The sequence below is a fragment of the Pristis pectinata genome, chromosome 4 (genome assembly GCF_009764475.1).
Source record: "Pristis pectinata isolate sPriPec2 chromosome 4, sPriPec2.1.pri, whole genome shotgun sequence".
In the NCBI taxonomy this organism is placed as follows: Eukaryota; Metazoa; Chordata; class Chondrichthyes; order Rhinopristiformes; family Pristidae; genus Pristis; species Pristis pectinata.
This window is the reverse complement of record NC_067408.1, coordinates 1271526-1290608: the sequence shown is the minus strand read 5'-3', so window position 1 is coordinate 1290608 and position 19083 is coordinate 1271526. Positions and strand designations below refer to the sequence as shown.

The 19083-nt window shown below is 54.3% G+C and overlaps 1 protein-coding gene across 1 annotated transcript; it reads left to right on the top strand.

The window, feature by feature from the left end:
* On the top strand, positions 1-15750 carry LOC127569121 (RELT-like protein 2). Its single transcript, XM_052013483.1, has 6 exons — positions 1-173; positions 7193-7398; positions 8798-8860; positions 9672-9735; positions 12977-13131; positions 15620-15750. The coding sequence occupies exons 2-6, from the start codon at positions 7206-7208 to the stop codon at positions 15646-15648; spliced, it is 504 nt and encodes a 167-aa protein (XP_051869443.1). The 5' UTR covers positions 1-173; positions 7193-7205; the 3' UTR covers positions 15649-15750.
* Positions 15751-19083: the final 3333 nt, after the last annotated feature.

The following is a 19083-nucleotide window of genomic DNA, read 5'->3' as shown; positions in this document are numbered from 1 at the left end:
TGTTTCACACTTCCCTCGTTGCTGCTGCTTCATTACTTTGTGAGCACTCGCGTGGATTTCCTGCTGCCAAACTTTCCTGCACTCAGATGAGGTGGGATGTGCACTGTTCTCCTTCCTGCCGACCACTTACACCGGCCGGGCCACAGCTGCACATTTTAAACGTGCTCCGTGAGGTGAGAGATTCCAATGTCAGGAGCTGACGGGGTTCAGAGTTCTACCGTTTGATAACGGGTCTCCCCAGACCGAGCTCAGCGGTGGAAACCGCTTTCTGCATAGGGAGAGCTCTACGTGGGATGTGGACATCACTGGGGAGAGGAGGTGAACAAAAGGAAGGTCCATGCTGGGACGTGAAGCACAAGCGATTGAACACTGAAGGGTTAATGGAGCAGGGTAAAAGGTGAGGGGTGGGGGTAGTGAGGCAAATTAAGGATGGGCGTGGAGGAGCTGTTGACGTGGAGGGACATTGGGTCCAGAGGGCTGTAACGTGTCCCACTGAAAGACTAGCTGCCGTCGCTGGAGGTTGTGATGAGCTTTGTTGGAACCGTGCAAGAGGCAGCGGGTGGAGAGGTCAGAGTGGGAGAGGGAGGGAGGGAGGGTTACGGTAACCGGGAGTCACACTTGCAGCCTGAACAGAAGTGTTTAGGTCACTGGATGTTGGGACAGGAAGAGGTGAAAGAGCAGATGTCACGTCTCCTGCAGGGGAGTGGGGTTAGTGGAGATGGAGGTGGGGAGCTGGCGGGAATGGTCCTCTGGGAAGGTGGGAGGGGAGGGGAGAGGGTGTGTTTGGTCCTGCTAACACATTGGAGGGGCAGCTCTGCTGCATCCAGTGCCCTCAGATGTTTGTTGATATCACATGGAGTGAATCAAATTGGCTGAAGACTGGCCAGTGTGCAGTGGGGGAAGCAGAAGGATCGTCTGCTTGTCTTTTCTGGGTGAACGTGGCTGCAAGTGGTGTTTAGCACTGCTACCGCTGAGGAGGACGGTGTTCCTGAGCCTCCTCTCGTTGGCTGTTCAATTGTTCACCATTGATCATGACAAGATTCTGCAGGATTCCACCCGATCCGTTGGTGTTGAGATCTCTCTGTCTGTTGGGTGCTGGTTTTGCTCTTCAGCCACCAGGTTGGTCCTCCCCTGCAGCTTCACCGTGCTAACACCTTGTCTCTATACCTGGTGCTGCTCCCACCATCTACTTTATCCACCTCGTTGGATCAGGGTTGAACTGCTGGTTGACATTACTGGTGGAGTGAGGGACATGTTGGGCCATGAGGGGTGAACATCTCTGCTGCTGCTGATGGGCTCCAGTGCCTCATGGATGCCCAGTTCCTAGAAAAAGAAGAAAATGCTGGAAACACTCGGCAGGTCAGGCAGCGTCTGTGGAGAGAGACAGAGTCAACGTTTCAGGTCAAAGACCTTGAGTAAGAACTTCAACCAGAAGCAGTAACTTTCTTATCTCCTGGCCTGCTGAGTGTTTCCAGCATTTCTGTTTTTATCTTGGGTTTTGAACTCTGCAGTGTTTTCATTCTGATGCTCAAGCTGCCCGATCTGTTCTGAGTTTGTTCCATTTAGCACAACCGTGGTGTTCGAGGCTGTCCTCAGTGTGAAGGCGGGACTTTGGCCGCACAGGGACCGAGAAGTGGTCGCCAGTGCTGTGGTGGACAGATGAATCCGTCACAGGTCGATTGGTGAGAATGTTGAAGACCCCACCCAGAGGACATTCTGTGTCTTTGTTACTCTCACTGCTTCTCCCAGCTCAACGCAGCTGAGGGAGGGCAGTGGGTGGTGATCAGGAGATGTTTCCCACACCGTGTTCACCCTGATGCCCTGAGACTTCACAGGGTCTGGAGTCAGTCCAGGGCCTACTCCTCTGACCTGCTGAGGCCGAGGTGCAGGCTTTGGTGTTGAGGGTGAGTCGTGAACAGATAAGGTTTCTTTTGTCCTTCGTGATAGAAGGCACTGGGGATAAAGGATGTGGAGCCAGGGCAGTGGGATGCTCGTCCTGAGGGACACCCGATGTCCTTGGTGACTCCACCTGCAGGATGTGTCCAGCTGCTGTCAGACCTCTCAGAGCAGGTGGAGCCATGGGTGGACTCACTGCGGAACATCTGGGAATGCGGAGACAGTACATTTCCTGAATGGTCACATCGCAGGGACAGAGAGAGGAGGGGAGTGACCACCAGGAAGGGCAGGCAGTGCAGGAGCCCCTGTGGTCGTTCCCCTCTCAAACCGTGTTGGATATGGTTGGGGGAACGGCCTCTCAGAGGAACCTGGTGACAGTAGCTGAGTTTGTGGCACTGCAGCTGGCTCTGATGCCCAGCGGGGGAGGGAACAGTCCTGGGGGATTGGTCAGTGAGGGCAACACACAGCCGTTTCTGTGGCTGAGAGTGAGTCTCCAGGATGGTCTGTCACCTCCCTGATGCCAGGGTCAGGGGAGGGAGAACAGCCCGGGCTTGTAGTACATGGTTGGTATGAACAGCACAGGTAGAAAGTGGGATGAGGTCCTACATGGTGAATTTGGGGAGCAGGGCAGAAGGTTTAAGAGCAGGAGCTAGGAGGTCATATCCCAGGATTACTTCCAGGGCCACCCTGGTGAGGGGAGAAACGGGAGGAGAGGGCAGATGGATGTGTGGCTGAGGAGCGGGTGCAGGAGGACGGGCTTTCGGTACTTGGATTGTTGGGATCACCCCCGGGGGAAATGGGACCTGTAGAAGGACAGGCTGCACCTAAGCTGGAAGGGGACTAACATCCTTGCTGGGAGGTTTGCTCACATGACTTGGGAGGGTTGAAACTAATTTGGCAGGGGGTGGGAGGCAGAAGAGTGCAGCTGGTGGGGAGGAAATGTGGAGGGCAATCAGGCAAATCCAGGGGGCAGGGCAGAGAGGCAGGTGAGGGAGCAGGGGAGGGCTGGCATTTACATTACTTTAATGCAAGAAGCCCCACGGGTAAGGCAGAGCTGGGATCGGCACGTGGAATTCTGATATTACTGTGGTCATCAAAACGTGGCTGCGTGAATGGCAGGACTGGCAGCTGAATGTTCCAGGCTGTGGAAGTTTCAGATGTGATGGGGGGAATGCAGGAAAGGAGGGAGAGTCACATCACTGACCAGGGAGAACATGATGGCAGTACCGAGGGACGATATCCTGGCTGGGGGGGAGTCGGGGGCGGGGAGGGGAGTCAGTCACTGAGCCGTATGGGAGAAGCTGGCAATAAGAGAGGGCCGATCACTTTGCTGGTGTTATATGGTAGGTCTCCTGATAGTCAGTGGAAATTGGAGGAACAGATATGTGAGCAGATCCAAGAAAGGGGTCACAGCAATAGGGTTATAGCAGTGGGGGATTTTAACTTTCCCTGTAGTGGTAATTGGTTTATTGTTGTCACCTGTACCGAGTTCCAGTGAAAAACGTTGCTTTGCATGTCACCCATTCAGATCATTTCATTCCACAGTGCATTGAGGTAGTACAAGGGAAAACAATACAGAATGCAGAGTAAAGTGTCACAGTTACAGAGAAAGTGCAGTGCAGGCAGACAATAAGGTGCAAGGGCCACGACGAGGTAGATTCTGAGGTCAGGAGTTCATCTTCATCATACAAGAGTCCATTCAAGAGTCTGATAACAGTGGGGTAGAAGCTGTCCTTGAACCTGATCGTACGTATTTTCAGGCTTTAGTATCTTCTGCCCGATGGAAGAGGGGAGAAGAGAGAATGTCTGGGGTGGGTGGGGGTCTTTGATCATGTTGGCTGCTTTCCCGAGGCAGCGAGAGGTGTAGACGGAGTCAATGAAAGGGAGGCTGGTTTCTGTGATGGACTATGGCAGAGCAGTTACGGTACCAAGCTGTGGTGCATCTAGATAGGATGTTTTCTATGGTGCATCTGGAATTGGAATTGGAATTGGTTTATTATTGTCGCTTGTACCAAGGTCCAGTGAAAAACTTGTCTTGCATACTGATCATACAGGTCAATTCATTACACAGTGCATTGTGGCAGTATAGGGTAAAACAATACAGAATGCAGAGTAAAGTGTCACAGTTACAGAGAAAGTGCAGTGCAGGCAGACAATAAGCTGCAAGGTCACAGCGAGGTAAGTTGTGAGGTCAAGAGTCCATCTCATCATACTAGGGAACAGTTCAATCATCTTATCACCATGGGATAGAAGCTGTCCTTGAGCCTGGTGGTCCGTGCTCTCAGGCTTTTGTATCTTCTGCCTGATGGGAGGGGGGAGGAGAGAGAATGACCCGGGTGGGTGGGGTCTTTGATTGTGCTGGCTGCTTTACTGAGACAACGAGAGGTAAAGACAAGAGTCCAAGGAGGGGAGGCTGCTGTCTGTGACGCGATGGGCTGTGTCCACAACTCTCTGCAGTTTCTTGTGGTCCTGGGCAGAGCAGTTGCCGTACCAAGCCGTGATGCATCTGGATAGGATGCTTTCTATGGTGCATCAGTAAAAGTTGTTGAGGGTCAAAGGGGACAAACCAAATTTCTTTAGCCTCCTGAGGAAGTAGAGGCGCTGGTGAGCTTTCTTGGCCGTGACATCTACATGATTTGACCAGGACAGGCTGTTGGTGATGTTCACTCCCAGGAACTTGAAGCTCTCAATACTCTCGACCTCAGCACCATTGATGTAGACAGGTGCGTGTACACCATCCCCTTTCCTGAGGTCAATGACCAGCTCTTTTGTTTTGCTGACATTGAGGGAAAGGTTGTTGTCATGACACCATTCCACTAAGCTCTCTATCTCCTTCCTGTACTCCGACTCATCGCTGTTTGAGATACGGCCTACAACGGTGGTATCATCTGCAAACTTGTAGATGGAGTTAGAGCAGAGTCTGGCCACACAGCCATGAGTGTATAGGGAGTAGAGTAGAGGGCTGAGGACGCAGCCTTGTGGGGCACCAGTGTTGAGAATAATCGTGCCGGAGGTATTGCTGCCTATCCTCACTGATTGCGGTCTGTTTGTTAGAAAGTCAAGGATCCAGTTGCAGAGGGAGGTGTTGAGTCCCAGGTCTCGGAGCCTGGTGATGAGTTTGCTTGGAATTATAAATTGAAGGCAGAGCTGTAGTCAATAAGCAATAGTCTAACGTAGGTGTCTTTACTGTCCAGACGCTCCAGAGCACTGAGCCTCCATAGTGACTGAGATTGCCTTAGTGCAAGGGGCTCAGATGGAGCAGAATTTATTGCATGCATCTGAGAAAGGCTTCTGAGACAATATGTAGATGGTCCTTCCAGAGATGGGACCAGCATCCAACCTTGTCTTAGCAGCAGCTGTTGGAAGTGTGAGTGAGGGAACACTTTGGGAAGAGTGACCATAATTCTGTAAGTTTCAGGGTGGTTATGCAAAGGGATACGGTTGGTCCTCAAGTTAAGGTCTTGAATTAGAGGAAGGCTGATTTCAACAATGTGAGGGAGGACCTGGTGAAAGTAGTGCAGAGCAGTGGCTGTGGGTCTAAAACAGCAGCTAACAAGTGGGAGTCTATTAAAAGAAAGTTCAGGACCAGCATTGTTCCAGTAAAGGTGGAAGGCAAAGATGGGGAGAGGTCAGACCGGCTGGGACTGTTTTCCCTGGAGCGAAGGAGGCTGAGGGGTGACCTGGTAGAGGTGTGTGAAGTTATGAGGCATAGATAGGGTGGATAATCGAAATCTTTTTCCCACGGTAAAGGTTTAAGGTTGAGGTTTTATCACAAACAAGAGGGCTGAGAGGAAGGGAGTTTAATGGGGATCTGAGGGGTGAGTATTTTACACCGAGAGTGTGTGATATCTGGAACTCGCTGCCAGAGGAGGTGGCGGAATCAGGTACACTCACTGCGTTTAAGAGACATTTAAATAGACTGAAATAGGCAAGGTGTAGAAGGATCCGGTCCTAATGCGGGCAAATGGGAATGGTGTAGATGGGCAATCAGGCCGGTCTGGACATGACAGGCCAAAGGGCCTGGTTTCTGTGTTGTCCCAATCTGTGACTCTCGAGCACCGTGCCTTTGGTGAACCTGCCCTACGAGTGAAACACGATGTACCCAAGGATTGTGAGGAAGAGTGGGGCACATTGTCCGTAAGGTCTGATTTTGGGAGCATGACGGTGTCAGCTTGTTGCTTGACCTGTCTCTGGGACATCTCTCCTGATTCAGGCACCAGTCCCAGACATTTGTGAGGAGGGACTCTGCAAGGTTGACTGGGATGGTGTCGAATTTGTCTTTTCCGAATTCGATGCCGAAATCAATACCGAGCATTCAGCACTTTATCCTGCCTCTCTTTCGTTTGATTACGAGTGGCTCCCTCCACCACAGAGAGCCCACCACTCATATCGAGCTCCCAGGTCGGTTGAGTCGATCCCATTTGGTAAAGGTGTGTGTGAAAGTTACTGTGTTTGAATACGTGCAAGTGATTTTGTATATGTTTGTGAGAAATGTGTGTTACTCCATGTACGTGCATGTGTGTAGATGTGTGTAGTCTGTATGTACACACACGAGTGTGTCTGTGACTGTATATGTCTGTGAGTGTGTGCGTGCATGAGTGCGTGTGCATTTGTCTGTGTATATGCGTGTGTTTGTGTGTGTGTGTGCACGCTTGTCTCTGTATATCCTTCTGTATGTGTCTGGTTGTGCGCATCTGAGTGTGTGTGTGCACGTCTGTGTGTGTGTGTCTGAGTGTGCACGTCAGTGTGTGTATGTGTTCGAGTATGCATGTGTGTGTGTCTGAGTGTGTGCATCCGTGTGTGTGCACCCGTGTGTGTGCACATTTGTCTGTGTATATCCCTCTGTGTGTGTGTCCGAGTGTGCGTGTCTGTGTGTGTCCCCGATTGTGTGCACGCGTTTGTGTGTGTGTGTGTGTGTGTGTGCATCCGAGTGTGTGTGTGTATATGTCTGTGCATGTACCTCTGTGTGTGTCCAAGTGTGTGCATCTGTGTGTGTGTGTGTGTGTGTGTTTGTGTATACGTTTGTGTATGTACTTGTGTGTGTGTCCCCGAGTGTGTATGTGTGTGTGTACGTTTGTCTGTGTATATCCCTCTGTGTGTGTGTGTGTGTGTGTGTGTGTGTGTGTGTGTGTGTGTGTGTGTTGCAGCAGCCGTTCACGGTGCTGCCGCAGTGAGCATCAGATAGTTCAACACTGCCCTAATGCACAAGCGGGCTGGCCCAGCTGTGCTGTAACAACGCCGGGTGCCGGGTGCTCCCCACCGATCTGTCACTGAAAGGAGCGTTTTCTATTTTCAGACAAGTGCACAGGATGGAGAATGATGGGGGTGAAGAGGAGACTCCACGCCCGCAGAACCTCTACACCATCTTCCTGGTGATCCTGGCCTTCTTTGTCACGGGCCTGATGGGCATTCTGCTGTGTCACATCCTGCAGGAGAAAGGCTACCGTTGCCGGACGTTCCGGGAGCTGCAGCCAGAGGCCGGCTCAGCTGCTGCAGCCCAGGGTCAGTGTCCAGCCCTGTGGCCGCAGCCTCGGTCTCAGGGCCCACACACACGTGCGGCAGTTGTATTGGGATGAGGAGGATGGTCAGGAACAGAGCAGGGCTCTGAAACACGCACACGCATGGAAACAAGGAATTGTCCAACACGTTGAATGATTGTCTCGCATTGGGCTCACAGTGGAGGAAGAGGATGGTGTTCTCACATCTTGTGAAAACTAGTACTGGGTCGGGGACAGGGACACAGGGACACAGGTGTGAAGGAAGAGTGTGATTCAATCTGTCGGTTGTCTTGCTGCTTGGTCTGATCGTGAAGTTGCAGTGTCTGACAGGACAGGCAGACAATGCTCTTTCCACAGTCCAACAGCTCTGGAAAGTACCTGCAGTTTCCCAGGTGGAAACGTCCAATCCCAGAGGATGTGCATTTAAGGTGAGAGGGGGAAAGTTTAAAGGAGATGTGCGGGGCAAGTTTTTTTCACACAGAGAGCGGTGGGTGCCTGGAATGTGCTGCCAGGGGTGGGGGTGGAGGCAGATACGATTGAGGGGTTTAAGAGGCTCTTAGACAGGGACATCAATGTGCAGAGACTGGAGGCAGATGGACATCATGTAGGCAGAAGGGATTAGTTTAGTTAGGCGTCATTAATTAGTTCGGCATAACGTGCTGGGCGGAAGGGCCTGTTCCTGTGCCGTACTGGCCTGTGTTCCCGGCTGAGCAGGAAACCGTACCGGCTGCCACCAAATCACTGCCCAGGGAATGACCTCCTGGTCAGCTGAGCACCACCACAGAGACAGGCACCAAACGAGTGTCTGAGGCTGCTGCACACAGGAATTTTCAACGGCCGTTCCCTAAAATCACACCAGAATTCAAGCTGAATTAGAAGAATCAAATATTACATTTAAGATGTTTGAGGTAGAAACTATTAAGGAGAATGAGGCAAAAAGGAGTTAGAGGAGTTGGGGGATGTGATGGAGGGCTAGACTAGGGCCAAGGGCTGAATGGTCTCCTGCTGTCTCAATAACCTCCTTCCTTTGGACTGATTCTCTGACAATCCCAGAGCAGTAGGTTCCATGGGTCAGGCTGAGGTGTTAGACCAAGGCCCCATCTCATCTCGGGCGGGCAGGGCTGTTCTCCTGGGGCCACCTTCACCCCACAACCAACAGCAAGGGAACAGCTGGTCTAAACATTAACATCACAACATTGTGGGCCGAAGGGCCTTACTGTGCTGTAATGTTCTATGTTCACTGCTTGTGAGACCTCGCTGTGTACAAATAGGCTGCCACCTTCCTGATTTACGCTGGTGGTTACACTTCATCGGCTTGGTAACGTCCTGAGGTGGTGCAAGGTGCTATAGAAATGCGTGGACTTGTATCAAACTCTTCACTGTGTGCTCACCTTTCTCTGCAGGTGGTCAAGATCCAAACCAGGACACGGTTGGGCAAATTGTGCAATGCATCTTAGACAACAAAGGTGAGGTCCTCTGCAGGGGTGGAGACGGGTCTCTGATGTAAAGCTGCCTCCACACTGTCCCGTCAAACAGCCCGAGGACAGGAGCACCCTTGGTTAGATTCTAACTCTGTAAGGAAACCTACCATTTGTGTTTACAGCAAAGGTGTTGGAACAGTGGGTAGTGCTGCCTCCCTGACAGCTCCAGAGACCCAGGTTCGATCCTGACCTCGGGCGCTGTCTGTGTGGAGTTTGCATGTTCTCCCTGTGACCGTGTGGGTTTCCCCCGGGTGCTCCGGTTCCCTCCCACATCCCAATGATGTGCGGGTCGGTGGGGTAATTTGCTGCTGTAAATTGCCCCCAGTGTGTGGGTGAGGGGTGGGATCTGGGGAAAGTGACGGGAATGTGGGGAAAGTGGGTTACAGGGAAAGTTAACAGGAAATGGGATTGCTTTGTGAGTCGGCATAGACTCGATGGGCAGAATGGCCTCCTCTGTTGTAAGGAAATACGGAATAGGTTTAACTGAACTCCCTCCAATTTACAATGACAAGTTCCTTGGCACTCCAAGCGTAATTCAGCGCCTTGCTTCAAGTGAGAGCCAGAACAGAGGTCATCCCTGATCCCAAGGATCAGGATGCAGAGACCTGGAATGGTCTCAATTGGAGCAGAGAGGAATTTCCCAGAAACTTTACCCCAGTGTGGTCACCAGGACCTGGGCGGATTGGGAGACACATTACATCGGGGAGGCTGGCTGTACAGAGGGTCTTTGCTTATCCGCGGTTGTGTGAACGTTTGTGTGTAGCCATGGTGACGCCCTCTTTGTGCTGTTCCCCAGCTAATGCAGAAGCACTGAAGGAGATGCTGAAGGAACACGAACAGATGAAACCCCCGGCACACAGGTGAGAAGGAAGATCGAGCCCACCGCAGTTAAAATACTTCCTGATCCACTGAGTATTTCAGCAATTTCAGTTCCTATCCAATCGCAGACAAAGTTGCTTGGTGGTAGGAGGGTGGTAGTGAGGGCTGTGACCAGCGGCTCCACGGTCAGTTGTCATCTATAGTAGTGATTTGGATGACAACGTTGTTGAACGTGGTTGGTAAGTGTGCAGATGACCCCAGAATTGGTGGTGTGGTGGACAGTGGGGAAGGTTGTCTCAGGTTACAGCAGGACCTGGGGAAGTGGGCAGAGGGGTGGCAGATGGAGTTTAACTCGGACAAGTGCAAGGGGTTGCATTTTGGGAAGTGAAACTTGCAGAGTAAATGACAGGACCCTGGAGAGTGTTGTAGAACGGAGAGACCTCGGGGTACGGTGCATGGTCCCCCGAAAGTGGCCCCACAGGTAGACAGGGTGGTGAAGGTGTTTGGCACGATGGCCTTCATCAGTCAGGGCACTGAGTATAGAAGACACAGGAGACGGCAGACGCAGGAATCTGGAACAACAAACAAGCTGCTGGAGGAACTCAGCAGGTCGGGGGAAATGGACATTTCAGGTCGAGACCCTTCATCTGGTCTGGACAGTGGTGTGAATACAGGCCTAATCGATGGAATCTCTCCTCATGTTCACGCAGAGGGTGGTGGTTACTGGGACCGGCTGCCAGAGAAGGTGCTGAGGCAGGTACAGTTACCTTGTTGGAAAGGTGTTTGGACAGGAGGGAAGGTGTCGAAGGATCTAATGAGGCAAATGGGACTAGTGTAGATAGGCATCAGGGTTAACATGGACCAGTTGGGCCGAAGGGCCTGTTTGCGTGCTGTGTGACTCTGTGACTGTACGTGAGTCCCACCATCCCAGGAGTCGGTCTGATGAACCTTCACGCACTCTATGGCAAGGATAAACAGAACCTGCCCTGAGTCACGTGTCCGAGACCCAGAGCTTGTCATGGAGCGTGGCTGGAGGTGGACTGAGGGGGCAGGGGGTCCAGAGCGGGGCCCAGGCTCCCGAAGGCATCACCCCCAGTGGCAGGCGATTAACCTGGGGCAGTGCTGCAGAGAGACAAAAGCAGTCAACGTTTCAGATGTTGTTGACTGAGGCCATTCATCCCATCAAGTGTATGCCAGCTCTCAGAGCAATCCCATCAATTCCATTCTCTGCAACCCACCCGCTCTCACGTGCTCGTTTACAAAACCTGCTGGTTACCAGAGATAATCGACAGCAGCCAGTTAACCCACCAACCTGCGCGTCGTTGGGATGTGGGAGGGAACCGGAGCCCCTGGGGGAAACCCACGCGGTCACAGGGAGAGTGTGCAAACTCCACGCAGACAGCGCCAGAGGTCGGGGTCAAACCAGGGATTCTGGGGCTGGGAGGCAGCGACCCCACTGAAGTGCTGCCCCATTATACAGGGGTCAGCAGGCCCGGGAGCTAATGGGTCAGAGACCGGAGGACTATAGATTAACGGTGGGTGAGGAGAGGGGGTGGAACTGGGTCTGGAAACAGTAACCATCGGTCAGTCTCACGAACACCCAGACCACCAGTGTTACCACGTAACCACTGCCTGTGAGGCGCGCGGTACAAACCGGATCCCCTCCCGTGTTTCCAGCTTTACAAGATTCGCAATATGTCAGGAGTATCTAACTTACCCCGAGTCACACCGGCAGAGAGTCACAGAGTGGAACGTCTGTGCTGACCTTCTGCCCAGCTACACCACCCCCACTGCCCACACTAGGTCCGTATCCCTCTGTGCCTTGTCTGTTTGTGTCTGTCTAAATGTCTCTAAACGCAGTGACTGTACCTGAGTCCACCGCCTCCTGGCAGCGAGTTCCAGATATCACCCAGTCTCGGTGTAAAATCCTCACCCCTCAGGTCCCATCTAAACCTCCTCCCTCTCCCCTTAAGCCCCTGCCCTCTTGTTTTTGACCCCCTGCCGTGGGGAGAAGACCAGCTGCCTATCTCTGCCTCTCACTATCTATACATCTGTCAGCTCACTCTTGGCCTTCTTCACTCCCAGGAGAACAAGCCCAGCCTGTCTGATCTCTCCCCATAACTGAAGTCCCCCTGTCCCGGCACCACCCTGAGGAATGCCCTCTGCACCCTCTCCAGCACAACCACACCCTCCCTGGGGTGAGGTGACCAGAACTGCACCCAGTGCGGTCTGACCAGTGTTTTGTAAAGTTGCAACATGACGACCCAGCTCTTGTATCCTCTGCCCTGACGATGTTATATGTCTTCTACAACACACTAGTGTGGCCACTCTCAGGGAACTATGGACTTAACTCCCAAGGTCTCTCTGTTCATCAACATTCCTTGATGCCCTACCATTTACTGCATGTATCTTACCTCGATTTGACTTGGTTTCAATGCCTTGGGAATGTGTGATGGGACGGTGCGGAGGGAGCTTCACTCTGTGTCTGACCCCGGGAGTGTGTGACGGGACGGTGTGGGGGGAGCTTCACCCTGTGTCTAACCCAGAGGCTTCTGTTTCTATTTACAGTCCATTCTTCCCAGAAAAGATTGCACTACCGCCCCTTGCTGAGAGCCCACACCACCACACTGTGCACTCGGACGCTGTGGGAGAGAACCGCTCAGTGTGTCTGCATTGCAGTCAGCGCAGGACTCACGCTGACCACTGGCCGCAGGGGGCTAAAGGCCGCGCTCCCAGGGTGGAGGTCACCGTCTTCTCCGTGGGCAGGTAGTCCTCCCATCCCACTCCGTGCGAGCACGTACCGGGACCCCACACCTGGCTTCAAGGCACACACCCACTCCATTTCAGGAATGTCTTCCAGAACGTGCTGCCTCATTACCTCAGCTGGGATTCTCTGCTGGTCCCTGTGACTGAGCTGGGATACTCTGCTGGTCCCTGTGACTGAGCTGTGATTCTGTGCTGGCCCTTGTGACTGAGCTGGGATTCTGTGCTGGTCCCTGTGACTGAGCTGGGATACTCTGCTGGTCCCTGTGACTGAGCTGGGATTCTGTGCTGGTCCCTGTGACTGAGCTGGGATACTCTGCTGGTCCCTGTGACTGAGCTGTGATTCTGTGCTGGTCCCTGTGACTGAGCTGGGATACTCTGCTGGTCCCTGTGACTGAGCTGTGATTCTGTGCTGGCCCCTGTGACTGAGCTGGGATTCTGTGCTGGTCCCTGTGACTGAGCTGGGATTTTCTGCTGGTCCCTTGCGGTGTTGTGACTTCTTACGTTTTCCCTCTGCAGATTTCGGGTGACTCGCATCGAACGGTGCCGAGCTGGGGAGGAGCTGAGCACATTCCCAGTGGAAGAGGTGTGTGTCCAAGCCCATACAGAGGAGACAGAGAGGGATCCAGAGGGAGGCAGCAGGGAGCTCCAGGGTCTCGGAGCATCCCCTGGCGGTGAGTCGTCGTGTCTTCCACTCGCCGTATGGTCCTCACCCCATCGCCCCAACCATCCACACACAACCCTCCTCTCCCTCCCTCACTGCCCAGACACAGGTGCAATGGGCACTGAAGGGGGAACGTGGGCACTCCCCAGTCGTGCCATGAAACCTGGTGCAAAAGCTGAAGGACAGTGGACACTGGAAACCCAAAATCAACCCCGGGAGTTGCTGGGGATACTCGGCAGGTCAGGCAGCATCTGTGGGGAGAGGCACAGAGCGAACAGGTCGGGCCAACCACCTTTGATCGGATCTGGGGAGCTGGAACAGGTCGGGTTGCCGAGTGGGAGGGTGAGGAGATGGGGAACGTCTCTGCGACCGGCAGGGAGAGGGTGGGAGGGCCACGGGAAACAGAGACTGTTCCTCCCTTCAGGCTGACAGCTGATATTCTGCCTCAGCACCATGTTCCTCCCTCCCCCAGCGGCCAGCTCTGTCCACCTTTGGGTGTGTCCTTGGGGCAGAGTTCCAAGGTTCACCACCCTGCAGTGAAGAAACCCTGTCCTCTCTGTTTTTATTGGGCCACCCCATATTCTGAAGCTGTTCCCCTGCTCCTCCCTCTTCACTCTGGGGAAACGTCTCCCCACATCCAGCCTGTCGGGTTTAACCGGTTTGTACGTCTTGAGGAGATCTCTCCTCGTGGATCTAACCTGCAGACAACCCAGCCCCAGTCCCCTCGATCTCGCCTCACACTGCAAGCCCTCCGTCCCAGGATGTCTCTGCCCCCATCCCTCCGTCCACACTCCCTCTGTGGCAGGTACATCCTTTCTCTGGGAAAGGAGCCCAGAACCGTCCACGGTTCTCTGAGTGCAGTCCCCCCAACACCCCATACCGTTGCCGTGACTTCCTGACCCACCGAACATTTCTACCACCGTCGCCTGCTCCAGAGTTCCAGCAACTAACACGGTTCCCTCTGTGTACGGAGGGGACACCCCGTCACCTGTCCCAACCAGCACCACGTCCACTTGTCCCAGAATCACACAGCACAGGCCCTTCGGCCCAGCTGGTTCATGCCGACCAAGATTCCCACCTGAGCTGGTTCCATTTCCCTGCGTTTGGCCCGTACCCCCTGTCCCTGGACCTGTCCGTGCTGTTATTGTAAACTTGTGCCATACAGTCTCTCTCGTATCCGTTAGGTTCTCTCACCCGCCCCTGCTCCACAGAACCTCTCTATTTCTGATTGTTCCTAATTCTGTTGAAGGTGAGATTCACAGAGACACACAGCGCAGAAACATCTCCTCCCCCACCACCCTCCCCCTCCGTCAACCACACATTTACATTCATCTGACATTAATCATTAACCCCGTTTTTTTATATTCCCCACACTTTCATCAACTCCCAGTTTCTACCACGTACAGAACGGGCTGGAGGGGCCGAATGGCCGACTCCTCGTGTCCCTCCCACCCTCTCTCTGCCGGCACCACCACCGTTTGTCTCGTTCAGTCTCTCCTGGTCTCAGCAGCTGGGGAAACCCACCCGGTCACAGGGAGAACGTGCAAACTCCACACAGACAGCGCCAGAGGTCGGGATCGAACCCGGGTCTCTGGGGCTGGGAGGCAGCAGCACTACCCGCTGTGCCACCACGCTGCCTGAAACATCAACTCTATTCCTGCGTCTACAGATGCTGCCTGACCTGCTGGGCACCTGCAGCGCCCTCTGCTCCCACTGTGTTGGGCTTCCTGCACCCCTTTCATTATCTCCTGAGTCCACAGTCACTGTGACCTCCCTGTGGTCTGGGGATATGCTCTCCTGCCAGGCCCTGAGGCTGATTGAGGCCACAGGTTCCTGTAGGGCCCGGCGTCACCTCCTGCTGCCCTGCCCGGAGACCCTGAGCTGGATCAGGTCTCCTGTCCGTCCCCAGCCATCGGCCAAGAGCGGACACGGCGCTGGCAGCTTCCAAACCACACGTGGCGCCGTCAGCCGGCTTCGACGGAGCTCACCGGAACTGGTCTCGGAGTCTGGGACCTGCACCTGAGGTGGGTTTTCAAAGTATCCGTGGGGGGGGGAGAAACTAATTAATGATTATTGAGAGTGACTGGCGTCTAATGTGCACACAGCTGACGGGTGTGGGTTTGCTCACCCCACACTCACTCCTCACCTCACCTCTCGTCTGTCCGCTTCACCTTTTCTTCCTCACCATCTGTTTCTCAATCTCTCTCTCGATCACAGTGAGAGTCTGCTGTCACTGTTACTTGACATCACTGGTGTGTGTGTGTCTGCCAGGGTCTGTGTGTGTAACACTGTTTTACACTGATGAGTGTGTGACTGTGTGCGTGTGTGTGTGCGCGTGTGTGTGTGTGACAGTCATGTGTGTGTGTGTGTGTGTGTATGTGCAACAGTGATAGGTGCGCGCCTGAACCAGTACTCCTGTGTGACACTAGTGAGTGTGTGACACTGCGTGAAATTGGTGACTGTGTGACACTGATGTACTGCTCTCTGCTCTGCCCCAGGACGCCCTCCCTTGCCCCACACGGACTGACCGGTGTTGATGACAGAAGACTACAAAACACCATGAGGGGCTGGATCCGAGTGCGATCTCAGCACGTTACCCCACCCACCCCCCACAACCATCGCTGGAAGGGGAAGGACCCCACCTGAGGCCACCCTCTCCCTGAGGTTCCCGGACCCCAGGGGGACCAAAACCTCTGCTGCACGAGGTTCAGCACAGAGGAGACTGTGGTCTGCCTCGCCCAGGACTGGGGGCTCCGGGGACCCCAGGTTTACAGGGACTGTGGTGAGCTCAGGGTCACAGAGGGACTGTGGTGAGCTCGGGGTCACAGAGGGACTGTGGTGAGCTCGGGGTCACAGAGGGACTGTGGTGAGCTCGGGGTCACAGAGGGACTGTGGTGAGCTCGGGGTCACAGAGGGACTGTGGTGAGCTCGGGGTCACAAAGAGGGACTGTGGTGAGCTCGGGGTCACAGGGGGGCTGTGGTGAGCTCGGGGTCACAGGGGGGCTGTGGTGAGCTCGGGGTCACAGGGGGGCTGTGGTGAGCTCGGGGTCACAGGGGGGCTGTGGTGAGCTCGGGGTCACAGTGGGCCTGTGGTGAGCTCGGGGTCACAGTGGGCCTGTGGTGAGCTCGGGGTCACAGGGGGCCTGTGGTGAGCTCGGGGTCACAGTGGGCCTGTGGTGAGCTCGGGGTCACAGTGGGCCTGTGGTGAGCTCGGGGTCACAGTGGGCCTGTGGTGAGCTCGGGGTCACAGGGGGACTGTGGTGAGCTCGGGGTCACAGGGGGACTGTGGTGAGCTCGGGGTCACAGGGGGACTGTGGTGAGCTCGGGGTCACAGGGGGACTGTGGTGAGCTCGGGGTCACAGGGGGACTGTGGTGAGCTCGGGGTCACAGGGGGACTGTGGTGAGCTCGGGGTCACAGGGGGGCTGTGGTGAGCTCGGGGTCACAGGGGGGCTGTGGTGAGCTCGGGGTCACAGGGGGGCTGTGGTGAGCTCGGGGTCACAGGGGGGCTGTGGTGAGCTCGGGGTCACAGGGGGACTGTGGTGAGCTCGGGGTTACAAGGGGCCTGTGGTGAGCTCGGGGTCACAGGGGGCCTGTGGTGAGCTCGGGGTAACAGTGGGCCTGTGGTGAGCTCAGGGTAACAGTGGGCCTGTGGTGAGCTCGGGGTCACAGTGGGCCTGTGGTTAGCTCGGGGTCACAGGGGGACTGTGGTGAGCTCGGGGTTACTGGGGGCCTGTAGTGAGCTCAGGGTAACAATGGGCCTGTAGTGAGCTCAGGGTAACAGTGGAACTGTGGTGAGCTCTGGGTTTCAGATGTGGCTGTGGTGAGCTCTGTGTTAAGAGTCACAAGGCAACCTGTATGCATTCCAGCTGGGTTGGCTTCAGAGACTGTTGAGGGGCACCTACTCACCCCCCACCTCCCCACCCTTACCCACCCATCCCCCCCTCACCATCTCACGCCTCCCCCTCACCCACAGCCCAGAGCAGTGGTTGTCTCACACCACAGTTCCCACCCGCAGCCCAGAACAGTCACTGAACCAAAGCACGAAGCCAAGGTCCAGGCAGCTGACCCTGAAGCCACTGGGCCTGTGGTAAAGGTCCATCTGATCACAGACGTCCCACGGGGGAGGAGCTCGGCCAGTCTGAGCGCGACCGGTCTAACCCTGGCCGGTCTCCGTCTGACGCCAGAACCACTGCTCTGTCGTCAGTTTGAACCAGCCTCTGAGACGGCCCCACGAGGTGCTCATCCAGCAGCAGGTGGGCACCAAGTGAAGCCCCTCGTCCTGTGAATGAATAAAGATTGTAATCATTTTATGGTTAGGAAATTAACCCTTTGGAATCTGAAGTCTCCCAAAGTTTGTGAAGCTGATGTCACACAACCTGTCCATCTGTGTTGCTCTGCCCGACACCACATGGACACAGATCAGACCATAAATGTCTCACTGGTCAATTCTCCACTCTCACAGTAATACTGCACGGAAACTGCCCCTGCCACACAACGTCCATGCCGGCCAAGTTGCGAACCTGTCTCATCCCAGTTGTCTGTGGGATTATCCCTCTTAAACCTTTCCCACCCATGAACCTGAACAAATGTCTTATGAACGTAACTGTACCCACCTCTCCCACCTCCTCTGGCAGCTCGTTCCACACACCCACCACCCTCTGTGTGAACAAACTTGCCCCTCAGGTCCCCTTTAAATCTTTCCCCTCTCACCTTAAACCTGTGCCCTCTAGATTTAGACTCCCCTCCCCGGGGAAAAGTCTGTGACCATTCACCCCATCGAAGCCCCTCCTGATTTTATAAACCTCTATAAAGTCGCCCCTCAGCCTCCTCTGCTCCAGGGAAAACAGTCCCGGCCCGTCCAGTCTCTCATAACTCGAGCCTTCCAGTCCCGGAAACAAGCTCGAGGATCTTTTTTGCACCTTTTCCAGCTTAATGACACCCTTCCTATAGCTAGGCGACCAGAACATAGAACACAACAGCGCAGTACAGGCTCTTCAGCCCACAATGTTGTGCCAACATTTTATCCTGCTCTAAGACCTATCCAACCCTTCCCTCCCACATAGACCCCCATCTCGCTATCATGGATGTGTCTAAGAGTCTCTTAAATGTCCCTAATGTATCTGCCCCCACAACCTCTGCCGGCAGTGCGTTCCACACACCCACCACTCTCTGTGTAAAAAAAAACTTACCCCTGACATCCCCCTTATACCTTCCTCCAATCACCTTAAAATTATGCCCCCTCATGTTAGCCATTGTTGCCCTGGGAAAAAGTCTCTGACTGTCCACTCGATCTATGCCTCTTATCATCTTGTTCACCTCTATCAAGTCACCTCTCATTCTCCTCCTCTCCAAAGAGAAAAGCCCCAGCTCGCTCAACCTATCCTCATGGGACATGCTCTCCAATCCAGGCAACATCCTGGTAAATCTCCTCTGCACCCTCTCTAAAGCTTCTACATCCTTTCTATATTGAGGTGACCAGAACTGAACACAATACTCCAAGTGTGGTCTAACCAGACTTCTATAGAGCTGCAATATTACCTCGTGGCTCTTGAACTCAATCCCCCTACTAATGAAGGCCAACACACCATACGGCTTCTTAACACCAACAGCCTGTCCTGGTCAAATCACGTAGATACCACGGCCAGAAAGCTCACCAGCGCCTCTACTTCCTCAGGAGGCTAAAGAAATTTGGTTTGTCCCCTTTGACTCTCACCAACTTTTACCGATGCACCACAGAAAGCATCCTATCTGGGTGTATCACGGCTTGGTACGGCAACTGCTCTGCCCAGGACTGCAAGAAGCTGCAGAGAGTTGTGGACACAACCCAGCGCATCACGGACACCAGCCTCCCCTCCTTGGACTCTGTCTTTACCTCTCGTTGTCTTGGTGAAGCAGCCAGCATAATCAAAGACCCCACCCACCCGGGACATTCTCTCTTCTCTCCTCTTCCATCAGGTAGAA

Coding starts and splice junctions, on each gene's coding strand:
- LOC127569121 (XM_052013483.1), top strand. CDS start 7,206: ATGGAGAATGATGGGGGTGAAGAGGAGACTCCACGCCCGCAGAACCTC. Junction 7,399..8,797: donor CTCAGCTGCTGCAGCCCAGG/GTCAGTGTCCAG, acceptor CTTTCTCTGCAG/GTGGTCAAGATCCAAACCAG. Junction 9,736..12,976: donor ATGAAACCCCCGGCACACAG/GTGAGAAGGAAG, acceptor TTCCCTCTGCAG/ATTTCGGGTGACTCGCATCG.